Source organism: Strix uralensis, chromosome 1 (assembly GCF_047716275.1).
Source record: "Strix uralensis isolate ZFMK-TIS-50842 chromosome 1, bStrUra1, whole genome shotgun sequence".
In the NCBI taxonomy this organism is placed as follows: domain Eukaryota; kingdom Metazoa; phylum Chordata; class Aves; order Strigiformes; family Strigidae; genus Strix; species Strix uralensis.
The window spans coordinates 148769866-148797073 of NC_133972.1; the positions used below are offsets into that span (position 1 = coordinate 148769866).

General features: G+C 38.0%; 1 protein-coding gene across 1 annotated transcript; it reads right to left on the reverse strand.

The window, feature by feature from the left end:
- VIRMA (vir like m6A methyltransferase associated) lies at nucleotides 1-27208 on the reverse strand. Its single transcript, XM_074884681.1, has 24 exons — nucleotides 27127-27208; nucleotides 24255-24370; nucleotides 23924-24010; nucleotides 23471-23519; nucleotides 22715-22883; nucleotides 21667-21789; nucleotides 20841-21125; nucleotides 18973-20125; nucleotides 17185-17676; nucleotides 16296-16450; nucleotides 14790-14872; nucleotides 14251-14344; nucleotides 13571-14115; nucleotides 12753-12988; nucleotides 11742-11994; nucleotides 9824-10041; nucleotides 8445-8577; nucleotides 7694-7846; nucleotides 5662-5822; nucleotides 5325-5421; nucleotides 4117-4283; nucleotides 3620-3951; nucleotides 2617-2760; nucleotides 1-2163 (listed from the first exon to the last, which is right to left on the reverse strand). The coding sequence occupies exons 1-24, from the start codon at nucleotides 27187-27189 to the stop codon at nucleotides 2006-2008; spliced, it is 5466 nt and encodes a 1821-aa protein (XP_074740782.1). The 5' UTR covers nucleotides 27190-27208; the 3' UTR covers nucleotides 1-2005.

The window sequence follows — 27208 nt, forward strand, 5'->3', positions numbered from 1 at the left end:
AAACAATTTAAGCAACCCTTTATTTCCTCCTAGTTTGAAAATTACTAGTGACATGCCGTGTATTTTAAACTTTCAAGAACCAGTACTATTTACATATTTATTCCATGCTTGACACTTTTCATTTCAAATTCCCTGACAAAAAACAAATTACTCATATCCCTGCTAGTTTTCAACAAAGTTTCTAAAAAAATAAAACAACCTTAAACACATGGTCTAAAGGAGCTAGTCAGCTTAAAAATATTTATGCAGTGCTCCTTAAAAAAATAGCATTAGTACCTGTAACGCCTGTGAGAGCCCCACCCATTTTAGTCATTACAATTGCATTATTAGTAAAAGTACATCTTACTGTTATTTCACCATTCAGAAAATTGTTTGGCTTCCAATCCAAATCTTTGTTCATGTTATTCGTGAAGCGATACTGTTCCCTTTAACTGCACCCAGTCAATTAATAAAAGTTTACCACTTTCAAAAGTTCTGTCAATTGACTTTGTGCAAACTAAACACCTCTTGAACAGTGGGACGCTGTCCCAGTCTTCACACAGAGAAAGTACACATAACAGGGGCCTTCTGCACTTCAAATGAAAACCTACTTAATTTAGCCATGCAGTATAAAGCTTAAAAAAAAAATTCAATTTGAAGTATTATCATACTTTAGAAGCACTCAAACTAGGGTGTTAAAGTTTGAGTCTAGGCAGACAAGCTGTCCAAAGTTAAGATTACATAAAACAAGAACATTACAACTGGGCCTTATTTAAGTAGGCAAAGACCCCTTTATAGCACTTCTGTAATGTCAAGAGACCAAAGCGTAAGTGAAAATCAAGCTCAGCTAAGCGTGACAGTGGAGCCCATTTGTAAAAATTGTATATGGCCTTTAGAAAAAGCTTCCACTCCTCACCCCATCCAAAAATGCAATAAAAGGCTATTAGAATCAGCCAATTCTATGAAATCCCATGGAGCCCAATGGAATGCAAACATGTAAAAAGCTTACTTCAATCACTGAATTTAATATGAAAATAAATATAGAGTTGAATGTAGTGGTGGCACTTCTTTATGAATTCCTACTACTTAAAAGTTTTTCTTTTCTAAGTACAGAAACAAAAATCTAACCCATCTATTCAAAGGGAAGGTTTAAGCATTACTGCTTGACTATGTGGCTGTTCAGTTTATACATCTGTCTCTATGCCTTCTCCTCAACTATGTAAGCCAGCAGAGAGGCAGGCAATTAACTCCAGGCTCTCCAAGGGTACGGGTATCTTGCCTTTCAACTTCAAAGCATACTCTGTTTTCCAGTGAAATAATTCTTGTGCTACTAATGCACAAGCTGGAGTTGTAAAGCAAATGCTAAAATGTTACTTTATTCACCCTGAAGTCAATGACAGATTTCCTACTAATTTTAACAGGTGTGGGATCTTATTTAAGTGTCTAATCCATTACCAAAGATGTACAACAAAACCTACATAAATTACATTTACATTTGTATTTTCACACATTAATTAATTTCAATCTTCTATTACTTGCTACTTCAACTGCTGTCAGATGGACCTCATTCATTAATAACTCAGACTGACTTAAAAAAAAAAAGGGCTAATGACTCTAAACCTGAAAGAAAAAACTAAAATTGCCTTGCATACATATATATTTATTTTTCTTGCAGTAATAAGTCACGCACAAAACACCTGTACCTTTCTTTTGGCACAATGAATATTTTAGAAGTCCTTCAAGCCTTAACTCAAAGAGGTTCTTTACTGAGTATTGTCTACCGAAGTCCACAAAAAATTTAAAACATTCTTTCAAAAGGAACAAAAAATTTACAATTGTACACAAAAAGTCTTGAATTTTATTGAAATTTCAAGTCTTGTATCAAACAAAAACTTCTCTTCAGACAAAAATATTCTCTTGGCGTCCTCCAGATACTAATAACTCTGAATTGGTCCTTTAGTGCCGCTGCTTTCTTTGCCATCTTCACACAAGTGCACATGGTTGGGCTGTTCCATTAGGTCTCATTTTATCGTGTGAAGGAACGTACATGACGACCTCTTCCACTGCCTCCACTAACAAACTTTCCTCTTGAGCCACCACTGCTACTACTATTAGCACTTGTCCAAGATGGTCCAATTCCTCCCCGGCCTCTGGAAGCACGATCGCGAGGACTCGGTCGGTAGCCTTAAAGCAAAGAAAAGTATACTCAGTTGGAAAAAAAAAAAAAAAAAAAAAAAAGCCCTAGGCGTAGTAGCTGCTGTGAAAGCATAAGAAACAAAAACAAGATGAGACAAACAGGGTCTGTTTTCTCCTTTTAATTTTCACTTTTCTTTTAGGCAAGCATTTTTTGCTTTGATTTGCTCTATAATTACCATGTAGGTACGAAGACAACTGAATTGCAAAAATCTGAATGCAAAATTAAGATTCTGCGATCAAGTGTTCAATTCAGCAAGCTTTATGGATTGTTCGTATGAAAGCATGTATTTGACACAGTCTCAGTGACAACTGTTCATATATGCTTAAAACATTTGCTGAATTTCAAGGTGTCTGCAGCATCCTTGCATGGTTTCATTTGTAAAGCAAAAATGAAATTCAAGGAATTTTCTATAGTTCGATGCCCATATGAATACCATGTACCTGCTGAACTTAATGGTCTCAATGGTGGCAGTGGACCCCTGTTAAAATTGCTTTGACCACCTCTACTGTCATTGTAGGTTCCCCTGGGCGTACTCTGTGCACTCCAACTTGAGCCTCGAGCACCTTCACGACGACTGTAATTTCCTAGATAGGGAGAGAAAAACCCACGCGCTGTTGAGCAAATATCACTTTTTTTTTTTTCATTTCAGTCTTCACAGTACTCAGGGTGGTAAGCATAATATTTACATAATTCAAATAGATGAAGCTGCTCTGCATCAACATACCCTCCGTATTCTAACTCAAAGTCTACAAGTTACTGTATTATACACAGAATCAGGGGAGAACATCTATTTTTCAGACATGAACTCAAGTTTAAAAGAATTCACATTATCTACTGTATTAAGATACACTGCCATACTCTAAGGTTTTGTGGTAAAGTAAATCCTAGTATTTATAACTTTACTAAATGGAAGCATTTTCTGTTTATACTGTGCAAGGACTTGCCCTCATTATGGGATGGAAGGGAAAGGAATGCAATCTTGTCTATATATGAAAGAAACAGAACACACTGTAGCTAGAATCTCCAGGTTCATGGAAAATTGCATCTTATTCTTGTCAGGATCTTCCATCCTTTCATTCAAAAGCCTCTTTTAAACTCAGAGATGGATTGTGATGCTTGATTTCAGGAACTACCATATCACAAATGGTAGAGCGTGCTTTTTTTTTTCCCCCTGACTGCATCTCTTAAAGCACTCCAATAGTTGCTGAAAGAAAACAGCTAACTCCTTTTGTAAGAGGGAGAGAGAGGCAACACAGGAACTTGCAGCCTTGTTTCAATTCCACAGCACTCAAGAGAACCTCTTCTAGTGCTAAACAATTTATTTCAACAACACTGCTTCAGCAACATCTCACAGTAGGGATGATTAACTGCTAGTAAATTGGGTTAGTGTTACTGAAGCATTTTTAGCATTCATTTACTCCAATTCTAATACAGGAAACATACCTTTTGAAGCAGGTGGTGTAAAGAACCTGTTCTGACTGTGAAAAGCTCCTCGTCCTCCACGATTCCCTGAGAACCCACCACGTGAAGAAATCTTCTGTGACACTTTTGGTGGCCTTTTGGCTGGTGGTATCCCATCTGGAGCAACCACTTCTTTGCTCTCTGCAGCAACAAAATCATCCACATGCATGGAGGGTGGCCTGCTCGTATTCTGTTTCCTCTGACGGAAGATATCATGTGGTCGAATTCCTTGTCCAAATCCTCCCCTGCCTCTTCCTCTTGGTGGTGGCACAACGTGAGCTCTCTTTGCAGGCTCTATGTACTCAGATTTTCCACTGTCATGACAAACCATAATGTATTTAGTTAATGTAAAAATGTGTTCATACTGAAGGTCACGCATTCTCCATATTGGAGATGCAATTTGAAAGGTATTTGACATTTTGAGAATATACAAGTCAGTGCTGAACACACTAACTGTTTACTCATTAAACTCATCTTACCTTGAAGTTATGAAGGTCTCATGCTTGTGCTTGCCAAGTTTGAACCCCTTTGTGGTTTTTGTGCGGCCAGGAGATGATGGTTCTGACAAAAATGACCTCTCCAATTCAGCTTGCAAGTCAAAGTCACTGCAGCCCTTCTCTGACAGTTCAATTAAGTCAACTTTTACCTGCAATGAGAGAGTTTAGTTTTATCACAAAAATCATTACTAGCATCTCTGAAGAAAACATGCTGTACCAGCATGGATGAGATTCAGTTAGGGTCCTTCTACCACAGTGAAAAAGCTCCATCCTCTACTGCAGTAGTGTGGCTCAAAACAAAAAGCAGCAGTAACAAAAAGCAGCAGAGCTGCAGCAAAATTGTCTTGATGGTTCCGAATCTCAACAAAGTCAAGGGCATAGCTTTCAAGTATGAACACCTGTCTTGTCACGAAATGACATACAGTGAGGCACTCTTTGGCTTAAGCTACAATCCTATAAATTTATTAATGCTGCTTTTATACAGGAATCGACAGTTTTGTTTTTCTTAAAGAAATTAAAACACAAGTATCTTTGCATGTAAATTAAAGAATTGAACTAGAAAGAATTAAAGCAATGAAGTTAACAGAAACTGATTATTTCTCACATAAGACACTGCCGATTGCTTAGTTTAAAAAAACAAAAGAATGTTATTGTATATTTTTCAAAATTACATTTAAAGTTTAGATTATAAAAATCAAGTTTCAAATACTGTGGAGAGTTTTTGTGCAAATGGTTTCATTTACTACTGCCAGTTTTTTCACTTTTGTCACATCAGAGCAAAGACATAAAAAAAAAGTAATATCCAAAGAGCCTGATAGCTACTGCAATGACAGAAGACAAACAAGGAAAAGAAAATAATTCACATTCTTTGTCCATGTTTAACACAAACTGCTGAAAATCCCTAGCAGCAGTGCAAAAGCAGATTAGGACTGACACAACAAATGTTCCTCTAAAGGAGACGACTTCTGCATTAGAGCACTGTGGAAGGTGCCAATTTTGTGGCTGCCACTGAGTGAACCTGAAGGTATTTGGTAACAACTTTTAATGAATGCCAAGCCCTATATCAGGGTCAATTTACAAGGGTGAGCTCAGGAAAACAAACAGTTGGGCCATCTGAATTTCTGATACTACTAGCTCAGGTTAACAGTCATTTTTAAATCCACTTCAGCTATGTTAATGAAGCCTTTTACCATATCCAGATCAGTGTCTATTTCTTCAGCCTGAAAGGGTGAGAACCACATGGACTTCAGCTGGTCATCCATCACATCTGCCAACACATATGTAGTCCTGCAACAAAACAATGCCAAATGCCTATTTGGTTATGAATTACAACCAACTGCAAGCATACACAGCATTACTGAACCTGGGGTGAATGTTGCTGCCTTACCCTTGATACCTGCATGAAATTAAATATACTGGGACTAGTAGGTTAGTAGTGACAACAGTGCTGTTTAGATCCTGTTTGTAATATAATTATGCATAAATTATTGCATGCAGGTAGTATGCTCACACACTTAACAATTTTACCTGTTATTAAACAAGTTCTGAAGAGAGTCTGGTGCAGAAAGAATAGGCTCTACATCTTGGTCACTCAGCGGACAAGAATCACCCGCAGATTCCAACATCTGCCTCACTCCAACAATGTTGTCCAGTAAGGATTCAAGGCCATCATCTTCCTTAGAACGATCCTAAGTCAACACAGCAAAAGTCAGAATGTTTCCCTTTCCCGAAGAAGGAAAAATGCTTTTGATAATTAAAAAAAAAAAAAAAAAAGGAGGGGTACTACACAAAACAGTCTATCCATCCACAAATAGTGAAACTCAGACACCGAGTACATAAACAACAGCGGAGAGCTCCTCAGTCTACTATAAAACAAATCATGTCACCACACGCACGTTCTAATTCTCATTTCCAGTTGATGCAGTAACATCCATAACATAGTCCCAAAGAAGGCATCACCCAAGTTTTAGTTAACAAGCTAGAGCATTCCAATGTCCTAAGTGTCTGCTATTTCTCCTTCAGCACAGCTGTAGCTTTTAATCTTTTTCCACAGATCTAGGCAGCCAGGGAAGGGACTGGAAAGGCATTTGTGACCAACAGGCTGTGGAGCAGCTGTTTATGGACTCTTCTAAATTAGTCATCTACTGCACGGCTGCCATCAATTATGTAGGATTAGATTTGAATATCAGAGCTAAGTTTGCAATTAGAATCACAGAAACATTGGTTGGACTGAATTCTGCATGTCCTCTAGTCCAATCCCCCCCTACTTGAAGCAGGACTATCATCAAAGCCAGATCAGGTCAGCCATAACTTTATCTAGCCGCATCTAAAAAAAGCACCAGTGACAGAGAGCCCACAGCCACTCTGTTCCAGTGCTGCACTACTTTCTCAGTGATTTCCCACCCCACCTCCATGTCAACCTGAATCTCTGAGGCCACAGTTTGGAGCTATTGCCCCTTGTCTTATCACATGGAATAACAAAAAGAGTTTGATTCCACTACCTTTGTTACTATCCCCAAACAGCTGTTAAGTAGCTCTGACATAGCTCCTTAGCCCTCTTCACTACGCTAAGCAAGCCCAGCTTCCCCCTGATCTTGCTACAGCACACATGCTCTAGGTCCCTGACCACCTTGGTAGAACCCTTTTCAGTTTCTCTACCTCTCTCTAAAACTGGCGAGAGGGCAAAGCTGGCCAAAGGTGAATGCAGCACACCACAGGAGAGCTCACCAGCACCCCAAGGAGGGAGACAATAAGGTCCCTTGATTTGCTGACCCTGCTCCTTCCCGGGCAGCTCAGAACACAGTCTGCCTCATTTGTAGTGACCTTGCACTGTTGGCCCATGTTCAGTCTAACATCCACCTTAATCACCTGGCCCTTTTCAGCCCAGACCACACCAAGGCATGGGGTTATACCGCTCTCACTGCAGAACTTTCCATTTTCCCTAACAAACAAGCTTTCTGCTAAATCAATCCTAAAAAGTTTATTGAGGCTGCCCTGGATTGAGGCTTTGCTGTTTGTCACATTAGACACTCCCCCAGCTTACTGCCATCCACAAATTCACTGAAGATGTAACCACCATTCAGCTCTCTGATGAAAACATCCAACATTATCAGCCCCAGTATTGACTCCTGGGTATTCCACTTGTTACTGGTCACCAGTAACATCAAGCCACTGCTAAGCAATGGTTCCCGTTGCTTTTTACATTAACAATCAACTTCAGCACTATCCAGTGCTCTTTATTGTATGCGTTCGCTGCCTTTCATCACAGTTAACTGCTTATGCTCTTATGGTGTGCAAATACTCTCAGCACAAAGTGAACTCAACCTTACCTGAAACTTCTTAGCATTACCACAATACAAACAATAAAGTCAGAATCCATCCTGCATCCGAATAGGTGATTTTGAACATCAGTATTAAAACAATGGCAACAGCTATTACCAATTCCACAAGGTATGCCACAGAACTGCACACCCTTCTCATCAAAGACAGTCTATATTGTTTTAGAAACACATTCAGATACAAGACTGCAAAGTCAACTTAATTATTTAAATTCTTTTACCATAACATGTTTCTCTAGATCAAGCAGCAGGTTTTCTGGGGTTTCTTCTTTGTTCTGCAGTAGATGTTTTAACTCTGCAGTAGTTAGACCCAGCGTTCTGCCTGGATGAGATCCATCTGCTTCCATAAGGCTTCCATCATCTCCACAACATCCCTGAAATATTTGACAAGTGGGCAATAAGTACACGTAACTATTCATTATACTTCTGGACTGAAAACCCCTTAGAATCAAATATACATTAGAGAAAATCTAGCAAAACAAGAGTAATCTTGTAATTTAAAAATATACTACGCAAAATATTTTAACAAAGTACACTTCAGTCAGCAAGTTTAGATGCTGCATCAAGAAAAATGCAATCCATTCCTATATAAGCTGAGGTTTGTATCGCAGAATTAACAAATATTTTAGATTCCTTTCTATACTATATATCAATACAGCGACTCTAACAGGATGCCATGAATCTAAAACCTGGACACAACAGCATGCTATCTGCTTAGGAAATCAATATGAATCAATATGCTGTTCTTCCTACTGAAAAACCCTCTTATTTACTAAACATATATTCTGCCCAGCTTTCACAGATTTCATTAAAAACTAAAGATGGCACTAACACTACACATGGAAAAGCCTTACACAGCAATCTGCACAGTCAACTGCTTTCTGAAATAACTGTTCCTGAACATGTCTCACACTGTAGATTTCAGAGAAATGCAGCTGAGTTTGTCTAAGTATTCCATACATACTCACTTACCAGCGTATCAGAGTTTAGAATCTGTCGCATAAAATCCAAAAAAGAAGAGGCCAGTTCACCTGTGTCTTTGCTAAAACTAGTTATTACTCGTTTTAATACAGTGTACAGAGCACTGCTGTGTTTTCTTAGAGAGCTGTTTTCATAATGAAAAAGAGAGAAAATACTTTATTAGTTCATACATTGTGACCATTCCACTGTAACTTGTTATAAGAAAACAACATATATGCAAAATAGATTTGGTAAATTTTACAACTATCAAGTTGAGTTTTGATTACGAAGCTGGAGCTTCATTATTTTCTCTGTACTAAGCTGTTCTTCTCACCAGTGCTGTCTGCAGATATTTTAGACTGCACATCTACAGCTATAGGTAGTACAGCAATACCTCTAAAACCCACAAGAAATTATATTTTCATCTTTGGCGGAAAAGGGATAGGAGTACAGAAATATTTGCTGGCACAAGGGCATTATGTATAAAAGCAAGATCATGCCTGATGTTACAATTTCCCTCCATCCATGATGCCTAAGTGCAGAAACAAACTGGAAAGGTAATCATCAACACAGAAATAGCAAGGCTGTGCACTAAAACTGACAGCTAGACGTACAGGATCATAGAAACAGCAGCATCTTTAACCTGCTTATTTTTCATTTGCAGGTTGTATAGCTTCTTGGAGTCTGAGCAGCACAGTTCTGTAGCACTGCTTAGAAGAGTGTTTTGAACAACCTTTTATTGACAAGGCTCCAGGTACTACCTTTTTCTCTTTAGGAACCTCACAACTTTCTTGCCTCTCTGCACCTTACCTTCAGTGGACAGGAACAGGTCCAAATACAAGGAATTAAGCATCAAAACAACACAATACTGTCCAATGCATGTATGTATTCTGTTCAAAAGGGAGTGGAGTCAACAGGAGTAGTTTAAAAAAAATTCTCATTTCACAGCCTTAATTGCCTGGAGGTCAGAACACTCTGGGGAAGTGCAAACTGAATCCCCTCAAAACAGAGGGAATGACATTGGGCTCTCCAATGTCCCAGACAAGAGCTCTAACTACTGAGTGACTCAAAAGGGAAGGACACGAGCATTCTATCTCATTCTAATCCTCCAGCCTTGGAATGGAGAAATGGAGGTACAAACCTTTTTTCAATGCTTTGTTTGTTTCTTGAAAGAAAGTGCTCCTGTGTGCATACTGCAGAAATGATTCAGAGATAAAAATCTCAAGTGAAGGAAGACCAAAATACTGAGTAAAACACTGAAGCCCCAAAGAGAAATGAAAGTTCGAGTGCCTTATCCTCAACACTTCCTACTACATGAGTAGGAAATTATTTCACACTGCAGAAGTTTTTAAATAATTTTAAACTCTCACCGATATCTTAAAATACCATACCTCTTTAAGTGATAGAAGCCATAGTCATGCTCTGTAAGGAACATCATTGTTCGGATACATGTCAGCAGACAACTGTAACTGCTCTCAGAATTAGTTAGTGTTTCCATCAGAGAGTCACAAATTAAGGGCATCAGCTCTTTGCTTGGTAAGGAGTTGGAAAGCTGCTCTGATTCAGACACAGAGCCTTCTGATGAACTTGGTAAAATGAGTGCAATATCCTAGAAAAAAATTATTATTATACACGTAGTAAAAAATGCATTCTGTATACCAGCAATAAGTATAAATCATAGATTAGTTCAGAAGTACTAGGTTCTTTCACTACACCTTTATCATCTTATTCCAGTATTTCAGTTATTACTGACCAGTAAAATACTAATCCAGAGTATCCTTTTTAATTTGGTTCTGTTAAGGGTTACGAGCCAGTATTGATTTTTAAAAATATGAAAGCTTCAAAAGGCTGAAATGTGGTAACAATCATTGGATAACACGCACAGAGTTTCTTGCCTAGGTAGTCAAACTGTCCCTTAATCTCAAAACATTCCTCAAAACGCAAGGAGCAGCTGAGATCACTTGGCTTGTTCAGCCTAGAGAAGAGAAGGCTGAGGGGTGACCTCACTGCAGTCTACAGCTTCCTCAAGGCAGGCAGCGGAGGGGGAAATGCTTTTAAGTTTTTGTTTTTCCTAAGACATTTTCTCTAACTCTTTAATCCTCTGAGTTGGGCTTTTTTGTGTTCTTTCAAAGTCTTTTACAAATTGCAGATCCCAGAACTGGACACACTATCAGGCTAACTTCTCCAGCAGTGGAGGGGGAGGTGCTGATCTCCTCTCTCTGATAGGACACAAGGAAATGGAATGAAGCTGCATCAGGGGAATTTCAGGTTGGACATTAGGAAAAGGTTCTTCACTGAGAGGGTGGTTGGTCACTGAACAGGCTCCCCAGGGAAGTGGTCACAGCACCAAGCCTGTCAAGAGTTCAGGGAGCATCTGGACAATGCTCTTAAGTCATATGGTTTAGTTTTAGGTAGTCTGCAAGGAACAGGGAACTTGGACTCAATGATTCTTATGGGTCCGTTCCAACTTGAGATATTCTATGATTCTGTGGTTTTATGAAAATTAAGAGGCTGCAGACACTAACTAGGAGGTTTAAGATCTACTGCCTCCTCCACATTTTGCATAAAATAAACCAACTGACTTGCATAATAAATTTGTATGGGCGAAGAGCTCTTGTTTATAAACAAATGGGTGATTAATTTCTACTGACCAACAATGCCCAAATGTCCTTTGCGTAAATGGGTAAGCACTAAAGCAAATAAACACATGCAACTAGTAAGGCAAATAATGACTTGAAAATCTATGCACCCCAGTAATGAGAAACTACTGGGACTAGTCTATGAGTCAGTTTTCAGATAACGCTTCTTACCTTGCTCTAGTAACGTATGTGGGGTTTTTTTAACGGTGGAGGTTTATGGTAGCGGCACATGATTTATATCTTTATATTTGAAATACATTTACAAGAGGTTTCAGTTAGACGAACTGAGAGATACATATTTATTCAACCAGGTAAGAGGTGAATAGTGACAACTCAAGTTTGCCAGTGGCCCACAGAGAGAAATGACACCGCTCTCTCAGCTGAGGGGACAGTCAGTCTTTGTGCCATTCAGTTTGTGGTCTCTAATGAGCTATCAAAATGGTGCACATAACGCAAAAGAGATAGCATAAAAGGAAAGTATTTACATTCAAGAGCAACAAGACACCAAGTCTCCCAAAGCAGCCAACCATACACATTTTTTCATTTTGTGTTTTAACAAAGTTGATTTTTTTTTTTCTTTTGGAAAAAAAGCAGGCACCTGAGAAACAACCTCATTTAGTTTGTCTCCTACAATTATCACCACATATTATGCCTTAAATATAGAAAATACCTGATCACAGAGGGACTGCAAAAGAGAAGTGACATATTCAGCACACTGTTGATGAGTGACATTGTCCCCAGCTGATCGCATCAAAGCCAAGAGCTCCTGAAAAACCTCTGCATACTTCTCATCGCCTTTAGTAGTTCCATTGATAAGATGCAAAATAGCCAATTTACAAGCTTTATGTGAAGCCAGGGCATCCAGTAAAGCAAGTAATCGAGTGGTCTGTCCAGTGTACTGTTTCTCTTTATCCTCTGTGTTGCTGAAAGGATATCAATGCATTTTGAAAAAGCTGTTTTAAGTGATCTAAAAAAACTATAAAAACAACTATTATAGGAGTCATATAATTCTGCATTTTTAAAAAACCCACCTAGTTTACATACTTAAACTTAGTTTCACTTACTTTTTGAAAACTGCTCAACTTTCACTAAATGACTTCTGGTTGCATCATAAATTAACTAATCCACTATGCATTTAACATACTATAGGGCATCTAATTGTATACGGAAAAATATGCTTTTATACAAACAGTATCTAATTCTATGTGGATAATTACACTTTATAATAAACAGTACTCATTGGTTCAAAACGCACAAAATTTGTAGTATTCAACTTCTTCCAGCTTACAAACATCTACACATTCTCCTTTTAGCATGCAAATTCCACTGTAGCAAACTTTACTGGCCTGCTTTTCTTATTTATATCAGACAGATCCTTTAGAAGCACTTCACAAACAAGATAAGGCTTTATAGAGACAGCCTGAAGAAAATCTTCCTAAAATACTTACCATAAACATACAATGTGAAACTGTCTACATCAAAACTTAAAGGTATGAGATGGTTCCTTGGCAACATTAAGTTATCAGGACACAGTATATAGCACTGGACTGAGAATTCATTCAGTTCATAATGGGTAAGTAATATTTCTGAAAGTATCTTCCTCCTGCTAAATCTACTGCACAGAACCAAGGTGAATTTAAGAGTTCATTAAAGAAATCTTTGCAATAGAACACAAAGATACCTCTGCAGGTCTTCTACAATCAGATCCAATACAGTCCTCATAATAAGAAGAGCAGTAGGTGAAGCCAAGTCACACAACTGAACGCAAATACGTCTCAACATATGCTGAATAGGCTGGCAAGATGAACCGGAGAAAGATCGAACTATCTCTTGTATGAGTTTGGCCTGAACATGAAGATGCATACTCCACAGCTTCCTGGTGTTGAGTGCCACTGAAATATCATGTGGTTCAATTACCTGCAGGAACAGAAGGACAGGAGGTTTTTCCTTTCAACTTTTATCATAAAACCCAAATTCTATCAAAAGGTGTAAACAAAGACTAAGTACTAATACTGTCCTCATCAAAAACATGGAATGCCATTTTCATTATTATCACTGAATGACAGGGTAGAATTCCAGCAAATTAGGCATTCCTTTGGGAGCATCGGTTGTCACATACCTTCTATGTTTATTTATTAGAGACCACAAATTCAAGATCCATGCCAAAAGAAAGGAGAGCCTTAATATACCAAGAGTTTGGCATTCAGGGTTAAATTCAAAGGCTTCATAGTCAATCATTTAAGTAATAGAATGCGAGTCTGTATAATTTCGCAAGGGGAAAATGAACAACATATGACTGCCAATTTTAAAAGATGCTCCAAATAATAATAATTTTGTTTCTGATAAAGATGTATCTTCAAAGAATCTATATGAACACAAATGCTTTACAGAAACTTTAATTTATCCTTTCACATATCTGTTTTCCCCACAACTACGGAAATGGTGTAAGAGTTATACATATTTAAAATTCTTTAAAAACTAAATAAATCTAAATTATACCTGAGTTGTCTGCATGGGCAGTGGAAGAGGCAACAACTCTGAAAGCAGTATAAGTCCAGAGAAAAACCCTTCGGGAATTCTCAAAATTGAAGAGAGAACTTCCTTCAGCATTAAAGACCAAGTATTGTTCGCCAAAGTTTCTTCAGAAATGGTAAGTTTTTCATTAACACCTTGAGTAAAAGTCAGTAAGATATCAACAATGTCATTCTGAATTTTTTGTTCATCGCTATCTAAGCGGCCTGAGAGCGGAATAGAACACAGGAGCATGTGTAAAGAAACAAGTGCTGATGGAACACGCATGTCTTTGAATTCAAAAGATCCACCCCTCAGGAGTTCTGTTAGCATTGTTTTAAGGAGAGTAAGAGTACAGCGGGCCATAGAAATAGTAGTAACTCTGTGAAGTGTTGTGCCCATGTTGACATGGAGTCGCCAAGGCTGAATAAGTATGCTGTTCAGCTTCTGCAATACCCGGATGAAGGTGTCCATTCCCTCAGAAGAAAAGAGCTGAATAACTGCAAGGTTCCATTTAAGGTCTTTCTGTTGACCTGTATGGAAAAAAATAACATTTCTGTATGTCTAATTTCTCCTGGGCAATCACAGTTACACTTTACACATGTTTAAGTAGAAGACTTGGAAAACTAAGATTTCTATGTTAAGCAGTACAAATACATCAGCCATACCTTCTACCAGAGGCGGTGGACATGCAACATGACAAAGAACGCGAAGTGCAGTAGGAAGACCAACTCCATCTGGGGTCATCAAACTGTCAACATTCTTAAGGGGAAAAAAAAAGGAAAGAAGCTGTATTACAAGGAAGGACTTTAAAACAAGTATATCACTAGCTTAGTGTTCAAATTCTGTATTTGATTACAGTAAATCACAAAATTTAAATTCAATTATTCCACCTTTTGGAAAGAAGTCACAAATACAGCAGAAGCAAAAAAAGGAGGGTCAACATCTGGATTGTGATTTTATAGGGGGCTAAAAGGTTTTAACAGTTGGATCTTTGCATCACGCAGTTAGCTGAGATTTTCTTTCAATAAATGAGTGCAAGAACTAGCCTAGATCATAAGCTTTAATAAAAACATCTATTTTGGATAATACTATATATTTTTTTATATCATATGGTAGTACATACCTAAGATAAAATATCAAACTACAAAAGATCTAAGCTTATAGAGCACAACTAAAAAATAGCACCTATCTGTATTTTACTAACCTGCTTGACATATTCAATGAGATTTGGAATACAATTTATTTCAAATCTAAGATTTTTCAAAGGTTCAAGCCACTTGCTGAGCTCTGGGAGGAAAAGAAAAAAAAAAAAAGAGAGTTAATCAAGTAACTTGTCAGTGCATTTATGAACATAAAACTTTTTTTTTAAAAAAACGTACTTAATTTACAAAACAGACACTAAGGCCCAGCGTGAAATTTGTGAGGCATACATTGCAGCTGTAGCCAGCTGAAAAGCATCAAGAAAAACAAGACTTCAGAACAGGCAATACACCTCACGTACACAAAGTTTGACTCACGTCAACCCGAACACTCAAATCATTTTCAACTTATTATCTGTATTATTTGTAACCAAACATATTTTATAAAAGACACTAAGGGTCCCACTGTCAACTAAAGAAAGAGCCACGAAGAGCAAAGATCAAAGCACATTCCCCCTAACATACATAACAGGTTATTACAAACTGAATACAAATCTCCTATTAAATGCCCGAATGGAGCCAATCTCTGCACCAGTAACACATACTCACTTTGGAAATCCTTACAGATTAAGTATCTCTTTGTCCAGAATAACCTGAAAGTCCCAATTTTCTGGGACAAGAGATTTAAAGTTTTAAAACCCATTGTTCCTGAAAATATTTTAAGAGAATGTGAATGTTCAAGGTTGACTGGATATGAATTGACAACTACTCTCAGACTGATTTCATGATTTGGTTTAATAAATTAGCCCCACTTCTCATGAAACTATCTGATGATAAGGTGAGGAGCAAAGAAATAAGAGCATAGCAGAGGAGGGAATCAAACTAAAAATTTGAAGAATTCTGATTTCTCTGAGTGCATTTAAGTTTTGTAAGAAATCATTGGTATGTCTACGTCAGTCAGTTAAGCAGTGCAGAGCACAACTCCGGACATCAGAGTTGCAATATTGAGGTGTCAGAATAGTCCCCAGAAGGCTTTTTCCAAATGACCTGGGCCTGATCTGTGAGTCAACATAAGCCAGGGAACACACCAAGACACAGTTTGGAGGTCAAAAGATTTAGTAACAGGGTAACACGGACTATTCCATGACAGTTGGCCTTGGTGCCAGAAAACAGTCCCAGGATTATTTTTCAGTATATGAAGACCCTATAAGGCTACATCACTAAAGGGAACAACAAAAATAAGTGTCAGCTCACTGACTAATTAGTCCATTTTTACTAAAATTTGCTCTCCTATTTTCAACACAGAAATAATTTCAAACTTCCTGTAGTTATCCAAAAATCATGGTAGTTAATATTACTTGAAAAATAATTTGGCTATAAAGAATTTCCTATTTACCTCTCATTAACAGAAAAAAAAATTACACATTATCTCAGTGACTCAACTAATCAGATGCAGCTGGAAAAAGAATTTCGTTATCCAAACCAGATGATAGTGAAGCACCAATTACCCACATATAAAAGGTTTCTTCTATACATTCAAACAATTCAGTTGATAATGACACATACTGTACCTTGCAATTTGGTGTTATTTTCGTCTGCTTTACAAAGCTTCAGCAAAGGCGCTGAGTGCTGTTCCAGCATTTGGACATCACTGGAGGATTGAACCACCAGCAAAACAAGGATGCAGGCATAATTATAAGCAACTGACTTCTTAGACTTTGAGTCTCTGAAATAACAATAAGGATTTTCTTTAGATCTCAGCTAATACAACTGGATATGTAGATTTTCATACTCTGACCCCTAAAAATCTACATACAGAACTTTTACCTTCACCAAGGATGGCCCCATATAATTATCAACCAAAACACCACCACAATTTTCTCCTATGCTTTTTGAAGAGTGAAAGCTTTCTTTTACATCGACTCCGTATTTCAGCATCCACAAAAGAGGAGAGCTAGTCAAGCAGCATACAAATCATTTTCCGTAACTTGGTCTGTTTTACAGATGTTTTAAAAATACTGCTACCTAAAGTAGTAAAACTGCCTGTTCAGAGAAAATGACTTTAACCCTTATATGAACTTAAAGAGCTGAAAGATTCCCACCCCAGAGAAGTGTGCAGTGTCCAATTTCCCCAGTCAAATCTTTTTCTTGTTTTACAGACAAATTTTATGCTTGAATGAAAACTGCCTACTTACTGATTTTTTCATATAGCCAAAAGTCTGACCTATATTACAACACCTTTGTGGATGACCTACACAGATTCTGGGTATTAAGTACTTGATTACAAACGACAGGCCTGATTTTCTGTTACATTCTTCTACTTAAAAGTTGGTTTGTTTTTAAATAAAAACATCATGATCTAAAAGGAAAGAAATATTTTAGATTTACTGATTTATTTATAAAATATAGATACTTTTAAAATGTAAAAACCTAAAGGATATAAATAAATGCATAAATTACCCTAAAGCTTCTTTGGAATAGTACTCCATTAAAGTAATAAGACTTTGGAGATTTTTCTCCAGACTGAATACATGAGCCACAGCAGATCTTCCCACAGGGTTAAAGGTAATCAAATAAAGGTTGTGAAGTGTTCCCAGCAGATCTGAATGGTCAGTCTCCTCACTGGCTGTACACCGCTGAAAGTGGCAGAATAATTCTGAAATGCACTGTAACGTCTGTGTTGAATGCAGGAGCCACAGGGCAAAAGTATCCTCATTGGCACCATCTGATTGGAGACCTTCCTCTTGATCTGGATCAGAAAACTGACATAGTGCTCTAATCAACAAGTTCGTTGCTTCGTACTCAGAAATAAAGAAAAGAAGACCCTTCTGTGACTGTGCCAGGAAACGCAGTATATCTCGTATAGCCTGAAGCACGCCTGGATGTGCACCTGTCACTGGAATAGACAGTAGCAAAGTAATGCATTCCAAGAAATGGTGACTATGAAGATATCTGGAAAAAAAAAAAAAAAAAAGCAATGAACAGGAAACTAATCAGTATTACAATCATCTGTCAACACTCCATAACAACATTATATGACACTACATGCATCTTAGCCTCAGTACTTATTGCTCTGTGGACTATAAGAAATAATAACTAATTCCGTAGTACAAAATTTTAATCTTACAAAATGCTATAGCATTTACCAGAAATAAATCCCTAAAGTTCTGATCTCAAAAAAAAAAAAAACCAAACAACAAACGAACCAAAAAAACCTCACCAAAACCACCTTTAAACTGAAAGAGGGCAGACTTAGATTAGATATAAGGAAGAAATTCTTTCCTGTGAGGTAGGTGAGACACTGGAACAGGTTGCCCAGAGAAGCTGTGGCTGCCCCCTCCCTGGCAGTGTTCAAGGCCAGGTTGGACGGGGCTTTGAGCAACCTGGTCTAGTGGAAGGTGTCCCTGCCCATGGCAGGGGGGTGGAACTAGATGATCTTTAAGGTCCTTTCCAACCCAAACCATTCTATGGTTATCTACAAACAAAATAACACTTTATATTTTATTGAATTTGCTGTATCTGAATCATCATCAATGCTGCATTAAACGTTCTAAGTGTGCTGAGAAATCAATCATTACAGCGTATGTAAGAGGTGATTTGAAGACTCTTTGCATGTAGATACTTATGTTTAGCCATGACGTACACCACTACTGCCAAAGAAACATGTTGGCATTTACTTTCTAGACAGAAACTTGCTAACAGAGAAAAAACCCATGGGATCCTTTAAATGGCTGAAGGCAGGCAAGCCTCAGCTCTTCTGCTGTGCTGTGAAACAGCGAGCTACGCTGACACAACTGCACAACTTCTAACCAGGGCTGGCTTGTATCTTGCCAACTCAGCATACAGACAGAGATATTCCAGACTTTTTTATGCATACGCACAGACGTGTTCCAAGATGACAAAGGGAAAACACTCTAGATCTATAACAATTTCCAAATATGCACTTGTACAAGACCTAGCACAACTGGCCAGGATCTATGAATGCAACTGAAGTGCTAGCAGAGCACCCGTAATAACAAGAGGTTAACTTCTTGCTATATGCATGCTAGGTCAATTGAAAGCCAACAGAATAACAGGTACATTAGCTATCAAACTCTCTCAAACTTCATAAGCACAACCCAGAACCCTCCAATAAAGTACAAAGTGAAGCATCTAGAAAAGTGTTAGTCAGCAAGGTCATCCCTAAAAAAAAATCTCTATCAAGCTGGAGGAAATACGCTCTAGAAAGTGAACTTGCAACTGCCATACCTGAACAGGACAGGGTAAGGATCATCCCTTTCTGGAGGGCCTGTAATGCGTGCCATGGTTGGGAAAGATTTCACAGGTGGCTGAATCATTGTATGAGGAGCAGTTTCCATCAAATGGAAGATTTCTTCAAGAAGACTAACAAGTTTTTCCATCTCTCCTTCACTTATATTAGAAGATTCCAAAAGATGATCCATGTCCATAGGAGCCTCCACATCGTTCTCGTATTCTTGATTGGTCCTTTCAAGTCCTGCCAAGTCCTGGTCCTGTTCTGGCTCCGTGTGATTAGGAAGAGAAGGAGTGTTCTCTGCTAACTGATCAACCACCTTTTTAATATCTGACAGAATCTCATAGAAGTGACATTTCTGGAGAATTGCAGAACCGGCAGTAACTACTCTCACAGTCTGATCTAACAGTATGAGTTCCAGGAGTTTCTGATAACCACTTTTTTCATGTACATCTACGCCACCCCTTAGAAACATTTCCATTCCCTCAGTCATACTAATAACACTGTCCAGAGCTTTAAAAGCATTAAGTTTAAGGGAGGATGATACATGATCTGCAAACAACAGTTCAAATAACACATTAATAACTCCTGCCTGCAAGAGTGCCGTTATTCCTTGAGTCCCACATTCTCCTAATGACGATACCAATTTTGTCCCAGCTTTGAGTTGTCGGACATTCAAAGCAATGGGCTGCTTGAGAGCTACCTGAAGGTTTAAAGCTTGCAGGGTCCAGTCTACTAGCTGGGTAATATAGTCTTGCTTTGTGTCTTTCACCTGCAGGTAGCTCAATCCTTTTACTATTAAACTCGGAACTTCTTCCAATGCAGTGACCCACTTTGCACCCCTCTCCTCTTGATATAATTCCAACAGTTCAGTTAATTTCACCGAGGCTTCCACCACCCCTGAATTTTCTTTTTCTGGGTCTTGGTCCTTTATTTTACCAACTTCATTTTCAAATACCGTCTTGTAAGGGCAGCTGAAGTATAAAAGAGGTCCAAGCTCCCTTTCAAAAGGTTCGTATGTCACAGGAGGCACAGATGCCAGATCCTCAGGAGTATATTCAATATCAAAGCTTGGATACTTAAATGTTTCACGTTCCAGATCAGCAATTCCATCTTCATCACTTGAAATCTGCTCATATCCATCATCTCCTAAAAACAAAAAGATTCAGTTATGAAATAAAATCAATTATGAACGCATATCTGCTCAAAATAAAAAAGTAATAATTTAATACAAATATTACTGGTTAAAGAACAACCATACACTTACATACAGAAAGCTTTCTCTCTTCAGATATAAGTGAAAGCTCCAGTTGATAGATTTTTATTGTAATAACAGAGACATGTAAAAGAACATATAAAGCTAGAAGTTGAACTAGGGTACAAATAAGTATTACAAGAACATCGTCTAACTTTCTTCCTATGACTGCATCTATCATAAAACTTCTAGCCTGAAATTTTGCACAGGTGTGCACGGGAACTTTAAGTAACATAAGAAAATGACTACTGACATTATTACATAAACAACTTTATTTGATTTTTAATTAAGAAATAATGTCTTTCACCGCTTTCCTATGCTTGTCAACAAAACAGATAACAAGACTGAATGTTCATTCTGACTTATAAAAGCTGTATCTATTTTCCTCTATTTATAGAAAGTGACAGGAAGATTTACTATAAAGGAATAAATATTCCACAGCAAAATACTGTTCTCGAGAGATGTCAGAACCATAAATAAGGCAGGCAATGGTACAGTGACCAAGGGAAAAAGATCCAGTTCTCTTCACACCTAGTCACCATAATGGTAATGCCATCAAAATTTCATAAAACTGACTTTCATTCCTTAACTTTTTACAACTTCACTTACCTTCACCTTCTTCCTCCTCTTCACCCTCCTCTTCATCTTCATCTTCCTCCTCCTCTTCCTCTTCCTCATCAGCAATACTCTCTACTGTATGCCCATCATCATCATCCTCATCGTCCTCCTCCTCAACATCCACATCATCTTCATCTTCTCCTTCTTCTGGTTGATCTTCCTCCACTTCTCCATCATCAGAATACTGGCTTTCTTGATGAATGGATGTTCGATCAGGAGAAATGGGTTCAAAGTAATCCTCCCTATGGTCCACATCATCTTCTTTTTCCCCAACCACTAAAAACATATACAAAATTTAAGAAATGAGAGTACTTCTCTGAAATCCAATGCTCAATAATAGGTTTTAGAATTTTGTATTACACATAGTGGAGATACAGAAAAAGTATCTTAAAGAAAATCTTCAGCTGATTTGACTGAACACAAGCAACAATCACTTAGGTTCAGTAAGATTATAAAGAAACATGTAAAGCGTTCTTGGCACTTTTAACCCATATGGAGACCAGAGAACTTGGCAGACTCTGCCGAAGTATGGAGGGGAAGGACAATGAATACTGGAGTCTACAGAACATTTATATAAAATATAAGCAGCATGTTCAAGCAATGTATTGGTCAACCGATACTCTCAAATCTACTAACTTTTAAACTGATACAATTTAACATAGCCAACAGATTTGCTTTCAAATCCCTTTCCTAAAACTGAATCTGTCCAGCAAGTGTAACAGCAGACAGGCAACCTCACATTGGGCAGCAATACAGAATTCTGCCTCCATGAAGTGGTGAAGCGCAGCAGATAAAATACAGTCTGTTCTCATTCTACCTGACACTGGCATAGGTTCATCCTCATCATCATCAGGAGGGGGAGGGCCTGGAGGTGTCCTTGGTCCCCTAGGTTGTGGTCTTGGAGGGCTGCCATTGAACTGGTCTTCTTTCTCTCCATCAACTATGTTTATTGTGAAAATAAAAACTTGCATTTAATGCAATCACGGGAATAGAAGCAGGAAATTTTAGTTTTTCAGTGCTACTTTTGACTAGAGAACACCTAATTTCCTAGCTGTCATTTAATCTGTATTCTGCACCTGCAGTGTATGAGGCAGTTTTCTGAAGTCACTTTTGATGTAAACAAGAACTACATCAATAAGCAAGCTTATTAACACCACTGATGTTTTTTTGATATAATACTGGGTTAAAATTAACATGGGTAATGGCCATTTTTGGCTTTGACACTAGCAATATTCTAACTCTACCAATAATATCTGAGTTACTTTTAAAAGTTTACAATTTAATCACCTGTTTTTATAGTTTACAACTGCTTTTTACTACACAGAGTATTCAAATTTTGCAGCCCAATAGCTGTACCTTGAACAAGACAGTTCTAATTTTAAATCTAAAACCAAAATTGAAGCAGAAACTTGATCGTGAATTCTATTCATGGCCATTCTAACACCAGTGGAAAGCAAACACTATTCTGTAATGTACTTTACATACAAGTCACAAAAGAAAAGTTAATTATGACTGTGAAATTTTCTTATGATTTTAATACTATTCCAATCACTTTTTTTGAGATCTCAATCATCTAAATTTTAATGAGTTCACAGAAATCAAACTGCACTTTGACCATCATAAGTAATTAGCAATAGATCAAATAACCCACTCTCAAAAAAAGCACTAGACAAGAATCCACTTAGAATCATCCAACATAAATCTGAAAGAAAATACAAAACTAAAGGAGAAAGACATAAAACTAGAAAAATAAAGCCACTGAAATCTAAAATGTGAAAGAATTGTGGGGTTTTTTTTCAGATGGGATACTATGATGTTGATTTTAAAAAATAATTTAAAAATCTATGTCTTCTCACAACGCTTACCATGTTTCGGGTTTCTTTTCAAACCAGGCTGTTGCTGGGGAGGTGGTGGTGGAGGCGGGGGTGGAGGAGGTGACTCTCTCTCATGACTTATTACCCTGTCAACTGAGCCATATATTGCCAAAGTCAGACAGTTGTACCACCCTCTTAGAACCAATCCATCTGTGTTGACCTGTTTTTTTTAAAAAGAAAAAGCACTTAAAACTAACACAAGACAACTTCAGAAAAGTTATTTTAATATCACTGTATCAGTATCTGCATAAAAGATACCCAAAATTAAAATATCTCTTTACCCCACATTTTGAAAACTGAGAAAACTTTAAATATATCAGTCATTACAACAAATAAATAATCTTTCCCTGAAAGCATTCAATTCCTTGCAATATATGGCCTAATCAACTACAGCCTATTAATGAAAAAAACCATTACTGTGGGTCACACAAACACTGATTTGAATGAAATAAATCCAAACAGAACTGAAAATGAGGTGCTTAGCTTTGGCCTGCAGCCACAATGTTCTGATTCATAGCTCTGTTGGTAATCTCCATAGGAACTGCCAAGCAATCCAATCTTCTACAAATCATGCCATTGTAGATGCAGACTCTAAAGTAATGAATATCTGAACTACAGGCAAGTTTTAGAATAAGATCTTATACAAAAAATGCTTTACACAGTGCTAAAGCACCACACACAACCATATTTATACCTAAATGACAGACATGTAGAAAAGAAGAGGAGGTTTAAATCACATTGCATTACCTTTGCATTGGGTCTGAAAATAATTGAAGTGTTTTCATCATATTCGAGGCTGTTAAATAAAATATACAAAGTTATTTTTCCATTAATATAAAGCATGTTCACAAAAATTAAGCAGAGCAGTACTAAACACATAAGCCAATAATAAAACATTGAACAAATACATGTTCTTAAAAACAAGAGTGTGAAATCACTTATTTCTAGAAAATATTTTTCATTAACATATATGGGCTCTATAAGTTTAAAAATAACAGAATCTTCTCTTCTTTTAAGCATGATCCCCTGTCCTCCCACACAGACTAGAGGAAAAGGGCGAGAACACAAACTAGCAAAAACCAGACCAAACATGAAAAACATGGGAGATACAGATTGTCTATCACGCATTTTCTACTATAAAAAATTCTCAGGAAGAAAAGGTAGATGATGAAGTCACGCACAAATCCTGAAAGTACTTACCTCCCCAGCCTATCAAAAACAGGGGCACTTGGCTTGCTGACATTGTTGAAAAACAAGTCTAGTTGAAATGTATGTGGGGATGTCTCTCTGGAAACAGAACAAAAGTAAAAATTAAACCCTTTGATCTCCTTATCAGAGTAAGTAGGACTAACAAGGGAAAAAACCCTTTAAATTATACTATTTAAATAATTCCCCAAAATAATTACAAGTTCAGCAGATACATAAATGCATTTTACCTTTTTATATAGAAGGTTCTATTGAGATATACAAGTTTGAGAAAAAAATAACAGGAAGGTTTTCCTGAATCAGACACCAAGTATCTTTCACTTACCCATAAGCCCTATTGTCAGGCAAACTTGTGTGAGCCCGCACTCCTGGAGGAATGACACGTACTTCATTTACGTAAACCACACATGGAAAACGAACTACATCTATATTGGTACTTTGCTACAAAAAAAAAAAAGAAAGTCTAAGAATTGTAAAATGAAAACAACATAATGTACTCAATATTCTTTATTAACCAAATTAAGGTTGCAATCCTAATAATTACAAAATTCAATTACGTAAAATGTTAAACACTATTAAACTAAAAAGATTTTTTTTCTTCTGGCACTTTTATATATTTAACACTTTTTCATACAAAGTGTTACTGGTTTGTTTACATCATTAGTTCCCTTTATTTTCAAGAATCTTTTAAACAGCAACAACTTTTACTCTAACAAAGTATGTTGGTAAGGGCGAAAACTGGAACTTAAATTACTAAAGAAAAACTGAGTATATAATTCCCTTTTAATAAAACATATCAAATTTATAACTAAAGAGAAAAGAAAATGCGCGCTTTAATTTTAAACACTAACAAACGTTGTATTTCAAATGTACTATTAGAAATAATAAAGATACTATGTTTTGCTAGACCTGTACAAAAATTCCATATGATGTTTATTTCTCCAATTTTGCAATAACATCTGAAAACCTTTTGCAAATAACATTACTGTTTACAACACAGAAATAGCAGGTATAAAGAAATGTTATGTTTCAGCACTCCTGAAAGATGTTTGAGCAAACTAGGAAGTAATCATAAAGTCGGTGACTTCCCATGTAGCAGCCACTAAATTAATGCTGAAAGTCTCCTCTCACTAAACTCACTATGTTAGTTCTTATTATATTTATACATCATCTCTATCATGTATAGACTCACAAAACAGTACACATATATCAACTATATGTCCAACTCTAAGCATATAAAGACTTTCTCAAACAGCTCAGAATCACATTTCTCACTGAATGTTTCCAACTCACAAACTGAATGAGCAGACTGCTAGGAAAAAAAACCACCTGATCTAAGTGTCTACCAACATAACTAAAAAATTAAAAAGAAAAACCAAATTGATCTGCAGTCAAAAGTTATATAACTTTCACCACAATCAGAAAGCAAATGAAACCCCAAAATTACCAGCATAAGGCAAGAAAGTACTAAGATTTTAGAAAGCTAATAAATAAATAGTCACTAGCAAAGAATAAGTGTGTGCTTTTGGGCACATATCAGTGTTATTAAATAAGAAATCTATACACGCATCCTTTTGCACACAAATACATCTCACCCTAAGGGCTGACGCATTACAAGCAGGTTGGTAGAACAAAAGAAACCCCACTATGACAGTGAGCACAGCTTTATTAACAGGGATGGCGTGACTGTAGCCTGTGAGGAGTGAGGGCTGTGGAAGCTCTTTGCTTTGCCTTTAACAAAGGTATACGTGTCACGTGCTGCTGAGGAGGCTGCGTATCCAGGCATCCAGCAGCACTGCCCAAAGACAGACAAATTCCTGCTTAAGTGATATAGGATTATGCCCTGACAGCCACGAACCAACATCATCAGGATGGCAAGCAAATTCCATCCACCTTCCTTCCAAAACATTCAAAAAAATAACCACATCAGAACAGCTCAAAACATGCTAAAGTTAGCTAAGCCAAATAAATAGTTTTATTAGCAAACTCAGCAGGACTTGTCAAGAACTGCAAGTTCCAAGGCAAGATTCATGATCCATTTAGCTGAAGAATAAGCATAACATAAAGAAAGCTTTTCTACATGTAAAACACATTTTGTTTTTTTCTTTAATAAAGATTCAAAATGGTTCAGGTTTGAAAAATGTCACTTACAAAAATGAAAGTGACAGAAAACATTATACACAATTAAAAATGTTCAATAAGAGAACACACTGTCCTGGAGGGGAACAGAAGTGGCTAGTGTTTCCTACCCAGGGGAACAGCAGGGGCTAGCATTTCCTGCCACTACTATCTTAAATAGTAGAATTAAAAACACTTTTGGGTCTCCCTGATCCTGGCAACTACGAAGGACTCCAGAATAATTTCTCATGTGTTTTTAATTGCAACATCAGCTCAAAATACTTCATTTTCTTTCCCTAATGCCTGTCTATGGACATAGTTGAGATATTCTGTGATTCTGTAACATCTTTCTCACATTACACTACACTTTTCATTTTCCCCCTGATGGTCCCCTTCTCCCCTCCTGAACAGCACAATAGGCTGAGCCCTGGGCAAACCTGCTGCAACACAAGCAGCTTCAAGGATGCTCAGGATCCCAACAGCCTTGAAGAGGAATATTTGCACAATCTCCCACTGCGAAACCAAGTCTGAAATACTCATTTTGCTCACGATGCACGTAGATTGCATAGATTTAAGTGAACATCTCGCATACACACAAATACTCCTTCTCATTAGCTATAGAAAAGCATTAGGTATCTCACCAGGTACGGCGCTCTCTGTGACTTCCTCCCTTATGGACTTCTTAAATCGGTTTTACCCTCTTTGCTTCCCGCTAGCCTCTCCTCCTCAATACCTCTAAGTCTTCCTTTCTTTCCCACCACGGTACGGTCCCCTGACAGCAGCCGCCCGGGCGGGGTCCGGCGCCGCAGCCCGAGCGAGGCGTCAGGGGCAAGGAGGGGAGAAGGCGGAGATCCCCCCTCAGCGGGCACCTGGCCAGGGGCTGCTCCCTCCTGCCCGGCCACCCGCTGAAGCGAGGGCCGCCGCCGGGGCCTACCCCAGCCACGCTCGCCCCAGCGGCGCTCCGCGCCCCGCAGCCGCCGCGGCCCGGGGAAGCCCTAGCGCGGGTAGGAGGGCGCCAGCAGCAGCAGGGAAGAAGGAAGAGGAGCAGCGCGGCGGCCCCAACACCCCCACCACGTTACCTCCGCGCTCTGGTGCTTGAATGTGTCTAAAAACAGCAGCTCGGTTGCAGTGTCCACCGCCATCTTGGCTCGGCCGAGGGGA

Excerpts from the sequence above, each read along its gene's own strand:
- VIRMA (XM_074884681.1), bottom strand. The coding sequence starts at position 27,189 with ATGGCGGTGGACACTGCAACCGAGCTGCTGTTTTTAGACACATTCAAG. Across the intron at positions 20,126-20,840 it reads AGAGGAGGAAGAAGGTGAAG|GAGATGATGGATATGAGCAG; the intron begins GTAAGTGAAGTT and ends TTTTGTTTTTAG. Across the intron at positions 14,116-14,250 it reads TCCACCGCCTCTGGTAGAAG|GTCAACAGAAAGACCTTAAA; the intron begins GTATGGCTGATG and ends TTTTCCATACAG.